The 18,273-nt window shown below is 45.8% G+C and overlaps 1 protein-coding gene across 1 annotated transcript; it reads right to left on the bottom strand.

Moving 5' to 3' along the window:
- Positions 1–14,145: 14,145 nt before the first annotated feature.
- Positions 14,146–17,275, bottom strand: ALCAM (activated leukocyte cell adhesion molecule). The gene has a single exon (XM_078658407.1). It carries the CDS (start codon positions 16,940–16,942, stop codon positions 15,215–15,217), a length of 1,728 nt encoding a protein of 575 aa, XP_078514533.1. The 5' UTR covers positions 16,943–17,275; the 3' UTR covers positions 14,146–15,214.
- Between the last annotated feature and the right edge of the window lie 998 nt (positions 17,276–18,273).

The raw sequence follows: 18,273 nt of genomic DNA on the forward strand, positions 1-18,273 counted from the left end.
GACGGCGTTTGGTTTACTTAATCTGCAGACTCACTGGGGGTCAAGCTCGGGCTCAGGCTCTGGATCTGTAACTGCTTCAGAGAGACTTGCTATGGCACCAAAGCCCCCGACGACTACCAGGATTACACGCACCACGAAACAGACGGGGCTGACTACAGGATCAGAGAGTAATCCTGTACCTGCAACAGTAGCTGTAGGAACTGTCATGGAGACGTTTGAGGCAAAAATCCCCGAAGGTGGTAAGAAACCAGGTAAACTGGAGAAACCTGCGCCAAACGTTGGTAAGCCACTTAACTGTTTACCAGCTTTACAAACTTTGCCAACTCCTGTTAAACCCATCGCGGTACTTGATAAGACACAGGGCAAAACCCTTGCGAATCAAACAAAGGGGGAGAATAATGCTATAATTATTGTCTCAGATACTGACTTAGAGAGTACACTCAACACCTTGAACGGTGCAAATACAACATCACTAAAAGGCTCTGTACAGGCTCAGCCAGCGGTTCAACTAGAGGCTCTTGTGGATATTAACATTAAAGCTAACGCTAATGCCAAAGCCAACGCCAACGTCGACTCTTTTCCACCTATGTTAGCTCCTATATCAGCGGTAGTGATATCGGAAGACTCTGGTGATAAAGAAACAACTGACGGAGAAGAGATGATAAGGCCGGCAGGGCAGTTGTCAGCTGTAGGAGAGGAGATAATAAAAGATGTGGAGAGAGTAGCTGAGACTGAACAGCTTATACCGGCTGAGCTTCTGTTTGAGCATCTGACTGGACACTTGGAGAACACTGAAACGGATGAGGACTATATTGACTACCCTGAACTTGGTAATAGCACACCTCCGTGCTCAGCTAAGGAATTTCTGAACGGCATAAGGAAAAGAAGAGGTAAAAATAAGAATAAGACGAAGAAGATTACATGCAAAACTAAAACTACTACAACAAAAGCAATAGCAGAGAGTAGCCCTATAAGGAAATGGGCACAAGCTAAATCTTTGACATCAAAGCCTTCTGAGGCCAGTCACTCCGGTGCAACTGCTATTTCAGGGGAGACAAACGGCCCCACTGATGAGATTACTTCTGTGATGGCATTGATGAAAGGAACTGATAGTGAGATTGCTATGGCGGAAACAATAGGCGCTCTGTTTTCTCCTCTTCCTACCTCCAAAATGTTAACACCAGGGGTGATCTCCACCCCCAGCTTGGTATCTGGAACATCCGGAATACCTGAGCCAGCTTCAATCACAACCGCCAGTCATGGCATAACTGGGGTATACTACATTAATGATATACCCCCCTTAAATATATCTCGAAATGAAGCATCCACTGACTATAATCTTCATGGGGAGGTTTCCTCTTCATTTCAAATGATCCTGCAACTGCTCAATGAGCAGAAACATGAAGCGCAATCCCACTTCCAGCAGATGCGGGATGACAGTAATAAGACTCAATCAACGCTACATGAAATGTCTCAGAAATTAGGGGCTATATCTCAAGAGATGGAAGAACTACAACAAAGGGTCGTCTCAACAGAAGAAAAAACAACCCGCTCTGAAATAACAGTGAACAAGCACAAGGCTCGGATCTGCCAAATGTAAGTCAAACTCGAAGATTTAGAAAATCGGCAATGAAGACAAAATCTACGTGTATTCGCATTGCGGAAGGGGTCGAAGGAGCTGATCCAAGAGCATACATTGTTCACTTGTTTCAGAAAGCTTTCCCGGAGTTATCAGATTGGGACTGGGATTCACAGATACAACGTGCCCACCGACTCCCTCTGACCCAAAGAAATAAAAACAGTCAGTACCCGCACCCTATCTTGATTTTTTTTGGTAATTTTCTCCTACGCCAAGCAGTCTCAGCAAAAGCAAGACCAAACACCCCGGTTACTAGCGACTCAGTCACGTTCTTCGTACGATCGGATCTAAGTAAACTCACGATGGATCGTCGATGGAAACTTCGACAATACATTGACCTCATCAAGGAGTTGGGGGGTCAGGCTTACTTGCAAGAACTAGCTAAGCTAAAGGTTCTAAAAAACGGACGTTCATTTTACTGTATGGAAGAAAGGGAGGTAGAGCAAATAATAGATCAATGGAAATCGGAAAATAAACACTGAAATAATTTCTGATCATTAATCAAAACTAGTCTGAATTAAGTCACGTATTGGTTAGTGTGATCGGTTTGTGGACATTAATTAAGAGAATCAGCAGCTGAATCTGAATATATTACTATATTGTGATAAAAGATACAGTTAGATAATATACATAGCCTGGAGTTGGTAACATTATACAGCTGGACCCTCGGGGCCGCAGCTCCGTCTCTTTCGCTGCCAGTACAGCGGCAGCTGGGTTAGTATATTTGGGAGGGGTACCCTTTCTCAGGAGGAGTGAAGGGGTAGGAGGGGTGGGGGGTCAGGAATGTTTGGGGGGAGGGGGGTCTTGTTTGGAAAAAATAGCACAGGAAGAAAAGTATCTTAAACAATTAGAGATACGTTTATTATTTGTTTTAATTACACATAACGACAGGATGTATCTGAGGTTTTCTTTTTTTGTCAAATGTCTCGAGTAAAATGCTTAGTTTGGAATGTTGCAGGTTTAAATAGTAAAAAGAAAAGGTATTTGGTACGGGAAGAACTAGCCCTGTATAAACCCAATTTTGTATTTCTATCAGAAACACACGTAGCCTATAAAGATTAAAAAAATGTGAGTCATTTGGGCTTAGAAGTGCTAACCTGTTCCAGGTTTAATGCTTCAATAAGGGGGGGTCGCCATCCTTAGGGATAAACGGCTCAGAATAGAAATTAACAAAACTGCCTGTGATAAGAATGGGAGGTGGGCTATAGTCCAATTAACAATTGAAAAAAGTAAACTAGTATTTTGTGTTGTTTACGGTTCAAATTTTGATGAGGCGTATGTATTTGATCAACTAAATATGGAACTGTTGCAATGGTCAGGAGAATTGTTTATCATGTGGGACTTTAATTGCATAATGAATTATCAGATTGACACTACAAGGGGTAATTCCTTTCAACGAATGCGGAGAACATGGGCCGCCATTCTTGAGCTAGGGCGTTTGCATAATTTAAAAGACGTTTGGCGTCATGCCTTTCCAACTGAGCCTGGCTACACATATTACTCGGCTCCTCATCGGCTCTGCTCCCGCATTGACATGGTCTGGGCTTCTAATAGAATAGCAAATACTAGTACCATCGAACTCTGTCCTGGAATTAATTCTGATCACAACCCAATATTACTATCATTTGATATTGAACAGAAATACACAGCACCTCAACATTTCTCCTTCCCATGGCATTTATTTACTAATACTTTATTTATTTTACAACTGAAGGTGCACATCGCTGATTTTATTAAGTTTAATCTCGACTCTACTTCATGTCTTATGGTATGGGACTCTTGCAAGGCAAGCATACGTGGGTTTACTCAGCAATTTCTTTTTCATCAGAAACCGCAAGAAAGACATAGCTTTGGTAAATGACATTTTATCAGTAGAGTTATTATTGTCTGATGCCCTTCGCCTACGGACCATTAACACAACTGAATTAGAACTGCGTCTGGGACAGCTTAAGTCAGCCATTAAAACCACCTTCTGGGAAAAAAGCAGCATAAAACTGCATAAAAATCAAGTCACACAATATGAAAGCGGAGATAAAGTCGGGAAACTACTAGCTTTTAAAATAGCTGAGGAGCAAGCTAATACCTTGATTAAAAACCTGAAAGGCATTAATGACACTATAATTGACCACCCACTGCAAATACTAGAAGAATTTGTATTATTTTATAAAAAACTATATACTCCTGAGATCTTCCCTACAGAAACATCTATCCAGAATGATCTGAATCATTACCTCATTAGACCTAACTCCCTCAGGATGGACTCACTCTCTGCTCAAATCAGTCAGCTTGAGATTAGACAAGCAATTTTCTCTTTGCCATCCGGGAAGGCGTCCGGTGAGGACACTATCCCAGTGGAAATATATAAGCTGTGTGCTGAGGAACTTATACCACTCTTTTTTCAAGTTATTAATTTCATAGGGGATAGTAGGAAAGCCCCGAACTCTTGGAATAGGGTAAAAAAAAAAATATTTTTTTTAAAAAGGGAAACCAGCGGATGATTGTGGCTCTTACCGCCCTATTTCTTTAATTAATGCAGACGCTAAAATTTTTGCAAAGGTGCTGGCCATCAGACTGGCACCTTTTATACCCAAAATAGTCAGCCCACACCAACATGGGTTTGTCATGGGCAGGGATACTACAGCACACATTACTATGGCAATAACTGCGTTTGATATAGCGGAAAAGGAAACCTCCCCACTCGGTATGATCATGTTAGACGCAGAAAAGGCATTTGACCGAGTGGGGTGGGAGTATTTGTGGCTAGTCATGGGTGGGTTTGGCTTTAGGGGTAAATTCCTGAATTGGACACAATCTTTATATGATAAGCCTGAAGCCACAATCAACTATGCTGGCTTGAGGTCAGCTCCTTTTTTTATTACTCGTGGAACTCGCCAAGGGTGTCCCTTATCACGTCTTTTATTTGCATTATCAATAGAGCCATTTCTCCAAGCACTACAACTTCAAACTGATATCACTCCTTTTAAATTTGGCCCGCATACACTAAAAATCACAGCTTACGCTGACGATATTGCTATCTACTCAACTGATATCGTAAAAGCTATGCAAGGCATTAAGGTAGAAGCAACCAGATTCGGGGATGTATCCGGATATAAATTAAACATAAATAAAACCCAAATAATTGGCAATTATAAACCGGGGAGTGCAATTATCGGATTATGTCAAACGGCGACCTATCTAGGGGTTAGGATCACTGCTCAAGTTAAGAACATAACGAAAATAAATTATGATGAATTAGTTAAAACTACTAAAGTTCTCTTGAAAAAATGGCATAAACTACCCTTAAATATCATAGGTAGAATTAATCTGATACGTATGATAATATTACCAAAATTCCTTTACTTATTCCGCTCTATTCCTTTGGCTTTGGGTAACTTATTCTTTAGAAACCTGGAAGGTATCTTCAGCGGTTTTATATGGGGATATCATAAAGCAGCAGATCTATGACTCTTTTAAAAGGGACTATAGAAGCAGGAGGGCTGAACTTTCCGTATTTCAAATTATACTTTTGGGCCGCTCATGTTGCACATATGAGATACTTAATTAATTCGGAAGGATCAGACAATCGACCTTACTTTTTAACGTTTATGTTTGCTAAGGATGCTAAGTTTTTTCTCTGGAGGATTAACGACCCTAATTACTTTAAAAGAGTACGGTTCAAAACCGCAAGAGATTTGGTAAAAATCTGGCGCAATATACAGGCTTTCTGTAATTTGACTCTCTTTCACCCTAATTTAATTTTATGGGGTAATCCGGGCTTACCAGGGATATTTAAAGATGGAGCTGTCAATACATGGCGAGCGCTTGGAATAAAAACACTCGGAGATCTATATGGCGCACAGGGGTTGTTGAGCTTTGAGAGCCTTAAAACACTATATAATGTTACGGATACTATGAGATACAAGTATATGCAAATATATGATTTCCTGATCCGAAAAATGCAGCTTCAGAGTATCTCAGAGTCCACTATTATCTGGGAGAGCCTGTACTCTCAAAAGAATAGGTCCCTAATAAGTCACTGTTATAAATGTTTTATTACATACAGAGTTAGTGATTGTAGCATCTTGGTGGAGAAATGGAGCAGGATGATAGGGAGTAATATTAGTTCAGCAGCTATTAATAGATCTTTGGGCAATATCCATAATGTTGTACTTTCCTCAAGCTTAAGACTGCAACAATTTAAGACAACTTGCATGCTTTATAATACCCCTGAAAGAATTTCTAAATGGGCTTCTAACAGTAGTTATACTGATAGAACTAAATGCCCTAAATGCTCGCTGGCTGCGGCAGACTTGGTGCATATGATGTATACTTGCCCTAAGATATCTGAATTTTGGACATCGGTCGAGAACGTAATGAAATTAAAATAAGAATGTACATTTTCCCTGGATCCTTCTTTAGTTCTGCTTGATGATAATATCGTGAACACTCCACAGAAGTCTATAATCACAATCATGCTATCATGCGCCAAACTTATAATCGCCCGCGCTTGGATTTCCGCTACACCCCCACACTTCATGGAATGGTGGTCATTACTTAATGAGATTCACTGTATGGAATCTACTCTGGCTAGGATTAGAGGCAATAAGGCCTTGGTTAAATTTGATAAGATTTGGGGGTCTGTTATTTGCTGAAACGAATACTTATTCAAGGCCTACTTAGCATATGTATATTGATTTATAACATTGCAACATGAATCACACTTGATGTGTCTGGGTCTAATGAGAATTTATTTATTATATGTTTATCCTGTCCATGATTTGAAATTTTTTTTTTCTCCTTCTTTTTCTCATTGTTAACCTCTTGATATGTTTGTTTTTGGTTACATTTCTTTCCTGTGCTGCTAATAAAAAATGTTAAAAAAAAAAAGAATGCAGTGACATTGAGTGCAGTCAAGTGGCATAGAATGCAGTAGAGTGGCAGAGAGTGCAGAGGAGTAGAGTACATATGGTGCAAAGTGACCAACGTGCAGTGGCATAGGGCAGAATGTTGTACAGTATAGTGCCATAAATTGCAGCAATGCAAAGTAGTTGGCAGAGGTACAGTGGCGTAGAGTGTATTGGTTTTGGGGCAGTGGTATTGAGTAAATTGGCATAGAGTGCAGTGGTTTAGAGAAGAGGGCACTGCAGTGGCGAAGAGTGTCGCAACATAAGAGTGCAGTGTCGTAGAGTGGAGTGGTGCAGAGTGCAGTGATGCTTATTAGAGTGGGGTAGAGTGCACTGGCATAGAGAACAGTGGTGCTGAGTAGACTAGGGGGTGTAGTGTGAAGTGGCATAAAGTGCACTAGTGCATAGTAGATTAGAGTGGCATAGAGTGCATTGGCGTAGAGTGCAGAAGAGTGGTTTAGAGCTGTGCAGAGTACAGTGCAGTGGCATTGAGTAAAGTGGCAAAGAGCAGAGGGGCGCAGAGTAGAGTGGAGCAGAGAACAGCAGCATAGAGTTTTGTGGCAGAGTGCAGAGTAGAGTGTTGTAGAGTACAGTGGTGTAGAGTAGGGTGTCGGCGAGTGCATTTGTGTAGAGTGCAGTGGCATACAGTGGTGCAGGGTATAGTGCCATAGAGAGCAATGGTGTAGAGTACAGTGGCATATAGTATAGTGGCTTACAGTGCAGTGGTGCAGAGTAGATTGGCATAGAGTGCATTGGTTTTGATTAAAGTTGTGTAGAGAACATTTGTGTGCAGTACAGTGGCATGGTGTGGAGTGGCGCAGGGTGCAATAGAGTGCCACAGACTGCAGTGGCTGAGTAAACTATTTTTGAGTAGAATGCAGTGGCGAGAAGGTCAGTAGTATAGAGTAGAGTGTTGTAGAGCTCAGTGGTGAAGAGTAGATTAGAGTGGCTTAGAGTGGATTGGGGTAGACTTGAGTGGCATAAAGTAGAGTGGCAGAGTGTGCAGGGCTGCGCAGTATACTGTCGTAGAGAGCAGTGGTGTATAGCAGAGTGGCGTGGAGTGCACTGGTGCAGCAGCTCAGAGTAGAGTGGAGTAGAGAGCAGTGACATAGAATACAGAGGTGCAGAGTGGTCTAGAGTGCAGCGACACAGAATAAAATAGAGTGGCGTAGAGTACAGTGGCATAGAGTGATTTGGGGCAAAGCAGCTTGGCATAGAGTGAATTGGCTTTGAGTAAAGTGGTGTAGAGTGAATTGGCATAAAGTGCAGTGTTGCAGAGTAGGCTGGCACATAGTAGTGGTGTAGAGTGCAGTGGTGCATAGTAGCGTAGAGTAGATTGAATTGTCAAAGAGTACAGGAGTAGAGAGGCAAAGAGTGGAGTGGTGCACGGAAGAGTGTAGTGACGCAGTGTGGAGTGGAGTGATGCAGAGTAGAGTGCAGTAGTATGGAGTGGTGCAGAGTAGAGCGGAGTGGGGTAGCGTGGAGTATGCATGGTATGGTAGCGTATTGCTATTACAGACAACACATCTGCAATTGAAATGACCATTACATGTGCACTTGCATATAGTTTTACTGATAAAATACAGTGCACAAACGATAATGTGTGGAAATGTAATCACCCAATGTGTTGATTTGATCCTCAGCACAGTTTATTTAGACATTTAAATGTTGATATGTGCTAGAAAAAAAAATCTGTACAGCCTTGCTCAGGCAGCCTCCACTGGCCAGCATGATTGACACATAAATCCTATCAATTTGAAGTCAGAGAAAGAAAAATAAACACCAAGCTCCCTGGAAGAGACAGCCTGCCATTTGACCTCCGTCTTTGAATGCACAGCAAATGTGACAACATAAAAACAAGATGTATAGGCCTTTTTACAAAAAGTGAGTCTGTGGAAGGGTACAGTAAATATGGATTGGGCAACGGGAAGGACAAACTGGAGCTGGACAGTAAAGAAAATAAAGCCAGCAAATAGAAAGCCAGAAAAGGTGAGTTACAAAGCACAAAGTCAATGGTAAGCAACGAGTGAAATGCACTTCTAGGTCGACTTTCTTAACGTCCCCAAGATGCCGTTACCAAACCAGACTGCTGCGACCTAAAAAAAAAAACTATTGCAAACAATCTGCGCACCTATTTATATACTGGCACCTATTGAGAGTTAGTCTCTCTCCGCACCCTTTACATTCCCTAAATTCCTTTCTCTATTTTTAGCCCCCCACTGGCTCACAGATCCTTTTTTCGTCACTTTGTTTCTGCACCGGTTTACCCCCAGGCACATACATGGGTAACCAGAGATTGCCACAGGGTTCTACAGGCTGAGTTAGCATGAAACAGTAAATGACGGCGGAGACTCCTAAAAGTATGCCAGCCAACAGCCATAAGTCCTAAGGAGAAATTGAGGGAGAAGGATGAGAAACATATGGGGTGTGAGATAGGATTTTGGTGTCTGGAGAGTGGCAAAGGGAAGCAGGAAGACTATGAAGCTAGCTAAAGCAGGTTCTGAGGAGAGATACACTGTGCAGATACTGCTGATCAGGGAGGTGATGAGAAGGGAGTAAGGAGAGAGGGTGTCTATGGAGAACGGGCTGAGGAGCGATGGGGCAGTGCAAAGACAAAGGACTAGGGAGAGACAGGAAGGACGACAGAAGACAGGCTAGGGAAATAATAGTGCTTAGCTGCAAAAGAGGAGATGTAATGTTTACATAACTTATATTATTTTGAATCCATACTTCCTTGTTCTAGTCATTATATCCGAGTTGTTATGCCTCTCCCAGAGACATATGCAAGCCCCAACCAAAGAAAGTACAACAAATACATGCCCCTCCCCATATCAGGCAGATATAGTTCGGGAAACATCCTTTACAAAGAAACTTTCACAATGCGGTACCATTACCACGCAGGTTTTACAACGCAAGTCGTGAAAACGACTTGCGCTGGAGGGCGCTGTAGGATAGGGAATAGTTTCATTTACTATCCAACACCTTCCCTACTATCCACTGGGACTGGAGTTGGAATAGTAAATGAAACTATTCCACTATCCAGCGCCCCCCAACGCAAGTCGTTGTAACGACTTGCGTTGTAAAACCTGCGTGGTAACGGTACGCGTTGTGAATCCATATAGAGCCCACCATCAATAGCCTCTTCCTGTATAACAGGCTCAAGTGACTGTTTGGTCAACCTCCGCTAGAATAATTTACAAAAATATGTAAAGGAAGGCCAGGAGGGATTTAATGATAAGAGCAGGGATATATGGGCTTGGGAGTAATAGAATTACCAGAAAGTAATTTAATGGTTACCCCATTATCAGAAGGAGGTGCAATGGATTCATCTTATCACAAAAAGGATATAAGCCCTCTTTACACACCATTTCCTAAAAGGACCTGTGATATGTATAATATCTCAAAGTAGACTGCCTTGTGGACACCTGGATTTTTAATAGAGCTGCTTTTCCAGAAAGTTCCCGTCCTCTCATCTCTAGCCACATATGTCCACCGGAAAGAAATGAAGGTCCTGTTGCTGAAGATGTAATTGAGTCCCCTAAATATTTCTGACAAGAATCTGGGTTGTTGTTCCAAATTGATTAAAAGGTCCGAATAATCATCTTCTTCCATTGCCTCAGTCAAATTTCCTATAATTTTTAATAATGATTGTTCTGTATGAGCCACATTTGGTCCTACTCTTAATACCATGTTATTAGCTTCCTTTTCTTCAAGGCTGTGGGTGTCAGGGGTTATTGAAAAGACAAAAGAGGGAGGTGAGAGACAGAGAACATGAGATATAGACACAAAAACAACACAGACGAGGACCTAACGAGACAGAGGGAGCAACAGAGGGTCGGGACTACGGGGCTCTGCCTATTTTGGCCAATAAAGCAGGTCATCGCAGTTAATTCAGGTATGAGTACCAGGTTATCTTGGCCTGTGGGCCACATATGGAGGCTCATTAAAGGGTCCGTTTAATCACTTGAAAAAAATGCTCAGTATTATTGTTTAATTTATTATAAACAAACTTTTTTTTTTAACTGCACCAAGTGTCGCTCCCTGTCTTTACATTTTTCCAATGTGTGTTATGTCATACCTATACCATTCCTTAATATGTGGAAAAGATATGTGACTTTATAACAGATACAATTACTTTTTAAAGTTTGTTTCACATGAATGTGTGTGTCTAATTCGATAATACCCTCAAATAAAGAAAGCTAGCTTATGACTGCATACTTTGTTAAAGCAATATGTGTCTTCTTGTCTGGTTTATTGCATGGCGGATATTACTGAATGTTTATAAATGCTAATCATTTTTTCTAAGTATGCTCAGGTATCACGTTTGATGCTTACTACGGTTTTGCAGAGACAGCCCCAAGATAGACATAAATAAGTGGCTTACAAACGAACATATATAATATGCATATTTCTACATCCATATGTGCAAAAACAACAGTTGATGGACAGAATGCAGAACAATGGATTTAGGCCCAGATCTCTGTACTCGGGTGAATGTATGACATTGTTCTGCATTCTGTCCATCAACTGTTGTTTTTGCATTTGTCACCCCGAGTGGGATGGGTATGCTCAGACGTGAGTCCCATGCTTTCCACACCACTGGAGTCAAGCTATCCTGGCTGAAGACGGCTGATAGCCAGAAACCGGTCCTAGGATGCTTGATTCTGGTCCAGGAAAGACATGGCTTGGCAGTTCGGGCTGGACTGTTCCCATGAGGCACAGGGTCAAGGCTGATTTGCATATGGCCATGTCTGAACTGGGGTGGTGTGGAGTGCAAAAAAACGATGGATTTAGGCCCAGATCTCTGTACTGGGGTGAATGTATGACATTGTTCTGCCATCTGTCCATCAACTGTTGTTTTTGCATACATCCATATGTGCTACAGATCTAGTGATCTCTGTACCTCAGCTGCGCCATTCAAGTGAAGGGCGGGCAGTAGGATTATCACCACTTTCTGTGGCGGAGTGACATCACCGGATATTGCCAAAAAAGATAAGGCCATCTATTTCAGGGGTGTGTTCCCTCTGTCCGTGTTCGAAATAGGGCAGCATAGGTGCTGGGCACTGGTTGATGCTATAGAACGTTTTTTTTTTTTTAAAGTGATCTACACATGGTTCAAGGGACAGGGGGACAGTGTGATCTTTCCTGGGTCCTTCTAACTGGAAATCAGTTTATGTTCAAGGTTCCTGCCCCGATGTAGTTCATGTGACGAGCCATGGGCCATCGTGAATAATTTGGCAAACCTGACTCCCCTGATTACGTTTGCACTGCACAGCCAACGCGCGGGGTTTCAGAGAAGCCAGTGCTACAGCACCACGACCCATTATTCACAACTCTCCAAAATCTAGTATTTTGACCATCTGTACCGAAAATAATTTACAAAAAGGTAAATGGGCCATCTACTCTAATACTAAGCTCCACAGTCACTACTTTCGTCCCACCGTGCCCCTCCTCCCCCCAGCCACCACACCCATATCGCCACCCTTTTGTTTTGAAAGCTTGATGATTACATTTTTTACTGGTATAACATTCTTCGAATTACAAGAAACTGGCGTCAGATGAGAATCACCAGGCCCGTGGAGTCTGCCCTATTAGTTGTCCGCATTAACACAGCAGATCTGCACTCCGCTTCCATTAACATTAATATTGCATATTAGCGGTCAATTTTAAATGGTGCATTACATGCTTTCAGCTGGTGGTTGTCCTTTTGTAATAGAGCTCCTGAAATATTTATGGTCATAACAGTACAGGATGGACCAGGCCTCGCCTCACCACCTCCGCCTGTTGAAAGCTGCCCACGCCCTGTGGTCAACCCCAAAGGTGTATAATTGATAAGTAGAGAGTAAAGGAAAACAATACATCCCAAGAAGTCAATCCTCCAACAAATCATGCCATGATCTACCCGCCAAGAGAAGCAAATCAACAATAAAATACAATGCTCAGAGCCAAAGCTTTCCCCCCAATATTTGCAATTTACACCAACAGCAGGAAAATTCGGTTTAGTTCGCTTTCTTTGCCGACTTCTTTCGAAGGCTCTAGCAGAAAACTCACGTTTCACCAAACTCACTCCAGTGAATTCTGTCAGCCCCCATCTAAGCATATGGAAGGGGGAGACAGGTGAAGGGGAGGGGGTTGAACACTAACGTATGGGGTGGGGCTTCAATGAGACAACAGATTGAACTGCCTCCTTGATAATAGGCACGGGGCGACACTTACATTAGGTCTAAAAAATGTGTGAACTTTGCTTTTTGCAAAATTTTGCACCGGGCGGTCACTTCGTTTTCGCCCGCTGTGTCATCGAGTCATTTTGTGCTCGAACCAGCCTCCTGCCGGTATCCCATGTGATGTTTCTACAGAACGTCTGCCCTCACATGTAAGACACACCGGATGCCTAATTCTTGTCTCACGTAATTGAACACAGTAGGCAATTTTGTAACATCTACTAAAATACTGGTGTTAAGGTGGTTTAAAATCATTCCAAATGTTGGCAAAAAAGGGCACTCAGGCACACAGGTGAATGATCAGTCAGCTTCTCACAACACTGGTAAAGTGGGAAAACCACGACCAGGCCTCTTGGTTCCACGTGACAAGCCGGCCACTACCTTACATCTCCACCCTCAGGCCTCCCACCCTTCTCCCCACCCACTACCAATCACACCCGTGCGCACTGCTGCTGAATGCCGAATAAAACATGAACTGAAGGCGCGCCATGTGTGCAATGGGCTAAAATCCTAGTGAGCAAAGGTAACAGCGCGCACGTCAAATGGGCCCAGTGTCGCCAGTCGCTCCCTCGTGATTGCACAACCCCCCCTCCTTGCACCATCACTAGTGAAATCCGGCTCCGCACTGTGCACAGGTGCACCGAACACAACAGCATATATTGTGGCACAAGTGTGATGCACTGGGGAGCCTGGGTAGATCTGCCACCACACGTGATCCTTTCCCTCCCTACTTAAATGCACGATTAGTGAATATTTGTGTAACACTTGCAACGAAAGGCAGGGTTAGAAACAGAAACCCAAAGCACACAGCTGTGTACTTCCTGCAATCTTCACATCTTAATCCAAGGCGTTGTGCAATGAAAGAACAGTTACAGTTCAATTCCTTGCACGAAAAGCCTCGAGTCCGAGTGCATTTCATTTCTTTGATTTAATTTGCACTGTCGTATTGAAGCAACACTAAAAAGTTGTGATTTTGAATGCAACCAAAACTACAAGACGGTGGCTACCACAGCCGAATATACTGCATACTAAATTATGTTGCATTTTTTAATGTTATCAAAAACCTACGCTAGAACATCCCCTATAGTTTATGAGTAAAGTAAACGCATTTCAAGGCAGCGGTAAACTAAGGGCCTAATGTAAAGTTATCAGTTTAAGTTATAGGGTACTGTTTCACCATCAGTAACATTAGTCTGCTATTAGAAACCCATGTTACTGATACATTAACTATACCATTTTCTGCTGGACTCTGATGCATATCCAGTATCCTGTTTTAAATCGTACATCAATTGAAAATGACTTATTTGGTTAGTTTGATACGCTCTCACATGAATTGTTAAAAAGGAACAAAGCCCACCAAAGGCATACACTCCGAATGTCATTAGGTAAAACGGACACTTTATTGACAGCAAATATTAATTAAAAAAAGGTACCTGCTTTTCAAATAGTGTAACAAAAATAGTTATCACAATTCATTATGCAACAGATTGACAACATCTCCCAAAAGAAAGCCTCAAAATGTATAAAAATAAGATACGTAAAAATGTACAGCAAACAAACAAGAAACTTTCAGTGCAGACATTATCATACAAAACGTAACCGAAGCACAAAAGGTTAACCCATAGTGGTCTTAAGTAGGGTTCTCTTTAATTATGGCTGCCAGAATACTTGCATTGAACCATTACTTTGGAAAGTTATTCCCAAGTGACAGAATGACTGAATGACCTATTTCAAAGTACCTCAAAGCGGGGTCACAGAAATGTCAGGGGGGGGGGGGGGGATACAAGCTTTCAGTTGAACATGCCGAGCAGCGAGCAGTCCGTGAACTTCGCAGATCTGCACGTTTGTTTCTAGCCTGCAGCAGGTGTGCATACATTTAATAAAAGGGGTTTCTTCGGGTGAGTCTTAGCCGCTTGCTGCGAGGGTGGGGAATGTCGCTACACCAAAAAAAAAGTTCGAGACACCCATACGGATTCTGTTAAAAACTTCAAGCATGAACAGTTTATGGTTTCTTTGCAAAGCATTAAATACAATGTTCGTGGGTGAAAATGTCATTTTTAAAACGCACACCATATAGCACATTGCCTCTTGGCGCTGATCATCGGGTAGGGGGTGAATTTTAAATAGCAGGGACGTGATTATTTTCCTTCCAATAAGCTGGAGATGTTCTCTTTGAAGATAATGTCAAGTAAAATGGAGATCCAACACTTGGGCCCCAAACACATACTCCATGTTCCTGCTTTCAAGGGGCCAAACAGTGAAAAGAAAAAGCCTCGTCTTCTTTCCCAATCTTATATCAGCAACAACCACTAACATTAAGGGTTCTGGAACGTCCCTTTGTTTGATGACGTCTGGCTGGGTTGTAAGTCCTGTGACGACATAATTACCTGAATGGCCCCTTTAAGCGCTGTGGCTGCTCTCTTGGTGCGCCCAATGGCCATTTCCCTGGCTCATGCTTCTGGTTTGTGGTTGTTCTCGCCCAGTGCTTTGTTCTCCTCGCCGTTGCCAAGTTCTTTGTCTGTGTGCCTGGTCCCTTGCTTGACTTTCTTTGAGTAGAACCAGTAGGCCACGCCTGCCACCAGGGCTGCCAGCAGCAGGCCCACCACAATGCCCACCACCAGCTTGGCCTGGTCACTGGCACGCTGGTCGCGGTCCTTGCCCTCGCCCTCCTCCTGCTCCTCCGGCTCGTCGGGCTCGGGGATGTTGATGGCAGAGACGTTGATGGACAGAGAGGTCCTGCCCACCCTGTTTTCAGCAATGCAGGTCAGGGTGGCATTCTCTGCGGGCGAGATGGTGAGCTTGCTGGAGAACTTGAGGTTGGCATAGTCGGTCTCCCTGGTCCCATTGAGGAGGTCCGGGCCGCCGGAGCTGACCCACTGCACCGCTGCTTTGGGGTAGCCCTCCACCTGGCAGGTCACCGTCTTGGTCTTGCCGTCTTTGCTGGCCTCTTTGGCCACCTTCAGCCGCGGCTTGCCCTCCACGGTGAGGTTGAGCGTCTGCCTCTTCTTCAGGCCTCTGTGCGGGAGGAAGGCCTCGCAGGTGTAAGTCCCCGCATCCTTGTACTGCAGGCTGGTGAAGGACGGCTTGGGGATGAGGTTCCCGTCCTTCAGCCACGCCACCGAGGCCTCCTCGCTGGAGGTCGGGGTGCAGCTGAGCTGGAGGGCCTCCCCGACCTGCCTCGTCACGGACCCGTTGGGGCTCATGGAAACGTCTAGATAGTGCACGGTGACGTCAAGGGCCGGTGACGTCAGGCTGGTGTTGGCCAGGCCGCACTTGTAGGCCCCGGACCCGCTGCGCCTCGCGTCCGTCAGGGTGAGGACGCTCGCGCCGGGGGTGCCCACGTCGCTTCCAGGGAAGTAAAACACAAAGTCCTGCGGCGGGGGGTTGCCGTCGCCCGTGCACGTCAGGGTGATGTTGTCCCCCTCTCTGTAGCCGAGGGCGGGCGGCAGCGTGTCCAGCGAGAGGCGCTGGGTGGGGTAGTGCACCTCGAAGGTGGCCGGCTCGGAGGTGGCGGACTCGGGGCCGTCGGGGCCCTGGAAGGCGGCGGAGCAGGTGAACTTCGCGCCCGCGGTCTCCTTGGCGGCCCGGTAGCTCAGGATGGAGCGGGCGGTGTGCAGGCGGCTGGCCGGGTCCTGCTCCCGGCTGGCCTCGATGAGCACGGCCCCGTCCGCCGGCTCCAGGGCCCGCCCGTCCATGTACCAGGTCAGGTTGGCCTCGGGGTAGCTGTCCTGGGCCACGCACTCCCCCAGCAGGGCCAGCTCCCCGGCGGGCAGGAAGGCGGGCTGCCCCTGGATGCGGGGCCCGGAGGGCGCCTTGAAGACGCGCACCGTCGTGGGCTCCTCGTAGACGTTGTCCTCGGTGACCAGCATGCAGACCAGGCGCCGCTCGTCGCTGACCTGGGCGCGGGCGACGGAGAGCGCGTAGTCGGGCCCCAGCTCCAGGCGGCCCGCGTACTCGGGCAGGGCCTCGTACTTGACGGAGGCGTTCTTGCGGGTGGCCATGAAGACGGGCGAGCCGTCGGGCTTCTCGTACTTCCACTTGACGAACATGAGCTCGGGCGGGACGTCCCGGCCGCAGGGCACCGCCAGGGTCTGGTTGTAGCGGCCCCGCACGGTGCGCGTGGCCAGGGCGGGCCCCGCGCTCAGCAGCGCGCAGAGGAGCCACGCCGCGCCGGCCATCTCCGCGGAGCGCAGGCCCCTGGACTCCGGCTCTGCCCCGTGCGCCGCCGCCTCTGTCCCTCGGGCTCAAGCCTCAGCCTCCACCCAGGCACCTGCTCGGGATCCCGCGTTCGCCCTCCTCTCCTGTCCGGACCCGTCCTGCTGCTCTCCCCCTTTGTTGGCTGGTGCTTCCCAGCTCGCCGCCAGCATGAAACCCAGATGAAGCGATAAGAAGTTCCCGCTGCGGCCCAGGTGGGTGGGGGAGGAGGAGGCGGCTGCCAGAGGCGGGGAGAGCACAATGGCCCGGCGCCCTCTGATGCTCTGGTGAACATTACACCGGCTCCTCCGCCGAGGTGTCTGCTGCCCCCGCCCCCTCTCCTGCCCCATGGCGGTGCGTGCCAGTTGCACAAAAAAAAGTGGCTCCTCCGGTTTGGCGTCTCCGGGCGCTGCGGGAGGGGGAGGTGAGGCGGCAGGAATGCATCGAAACAGAGGAAGCTTGAGAAAGAGTGAGGTGCCTGCGGGGTCCTGGTCAGCGCGGGCTTCCTTCCCCTGTTCTTTGCCCAGTTCCTCGCCCAATGTGAGTTCTCAAAACTTCCCCCAGAGTTCACACTGCTCACGTATCGTTACACTAAGGTGGACTGAGTTATAACACCTGTGTGCGTTCTCAAAGCTTCCATAGAGCCCTCAGCCTGCCCACTTATCTGTACGCTAAGGTGCATTGAATTTTTAACTTCCACCAGAACCTCAGCCTGCTCACTTATCTTTACACTGAGGTGCATTGAGTTCTAAACTTCAACCAGAGCCCTCAGCCTGCTCACTAATCTTTACACTGAGGTGCATTGAGTTATAAAGTTCCAGCAGAGCCCTCAGCCTGCTCACTTATCTTTACACTGAGGTGCAGGTGCACTGAGTTATAATCTTCCACCAGAGCCCTCAGCCTGCTCACTTATCTTTACACTGAGGTGCATTGAGTTATAAAGTTCCAACAGAGCCCTCAGCCTGCTCACTTATCTTTACACTGAGGTGCAGGTGCACGGAGTTATAATCTTCCACCAGACCCCTCAGCCTGCTCACTGACCTTTACACTGAGGTGCATTGAGTTATAAAGTTCCACCAGAGCCCTCAGCCTGCTCACTAAACTTTACACTGAGGTGCATGGTGTTATAAACTTCCAGCAGAGCCCTCAGCTTGCTCACTCATGTTTACACTGAGGTGTACTGAGTTATAAACTTCCACCAGAGCCCTCAGCCTGCTCACTTATCTTTACTCTGAGGTGCACTGAGTAACTGAGCATACTAGAGTGACACTGCTGGACCCGTATTTTCGTTTTCTAGAAATTAGTGCTGGGCACT

This window comes from Lissotriton helveticus, chromosome 8, assembly GCF_964261635.1.
Source record: "Lissotriton helveticus chromosome 8, aLisHel1.1, whole genome shotgun sequence".
NCBI lineage: Eukaryota > Metazoa > Chordata > Amphibia > Caudata > Salamandridae > Lissotriton > Lissotriton helveticus.

Excerpts from the sequence above, each read along its gene's own strand:
- ALCAM (XM_078658407.1), bottom strand. The coding sequence starts at position 16,942 with ATGGCCGGCGCGGCGTGGCTCCTCTGCGCGCTGCTGAGCGCGGGGCCC.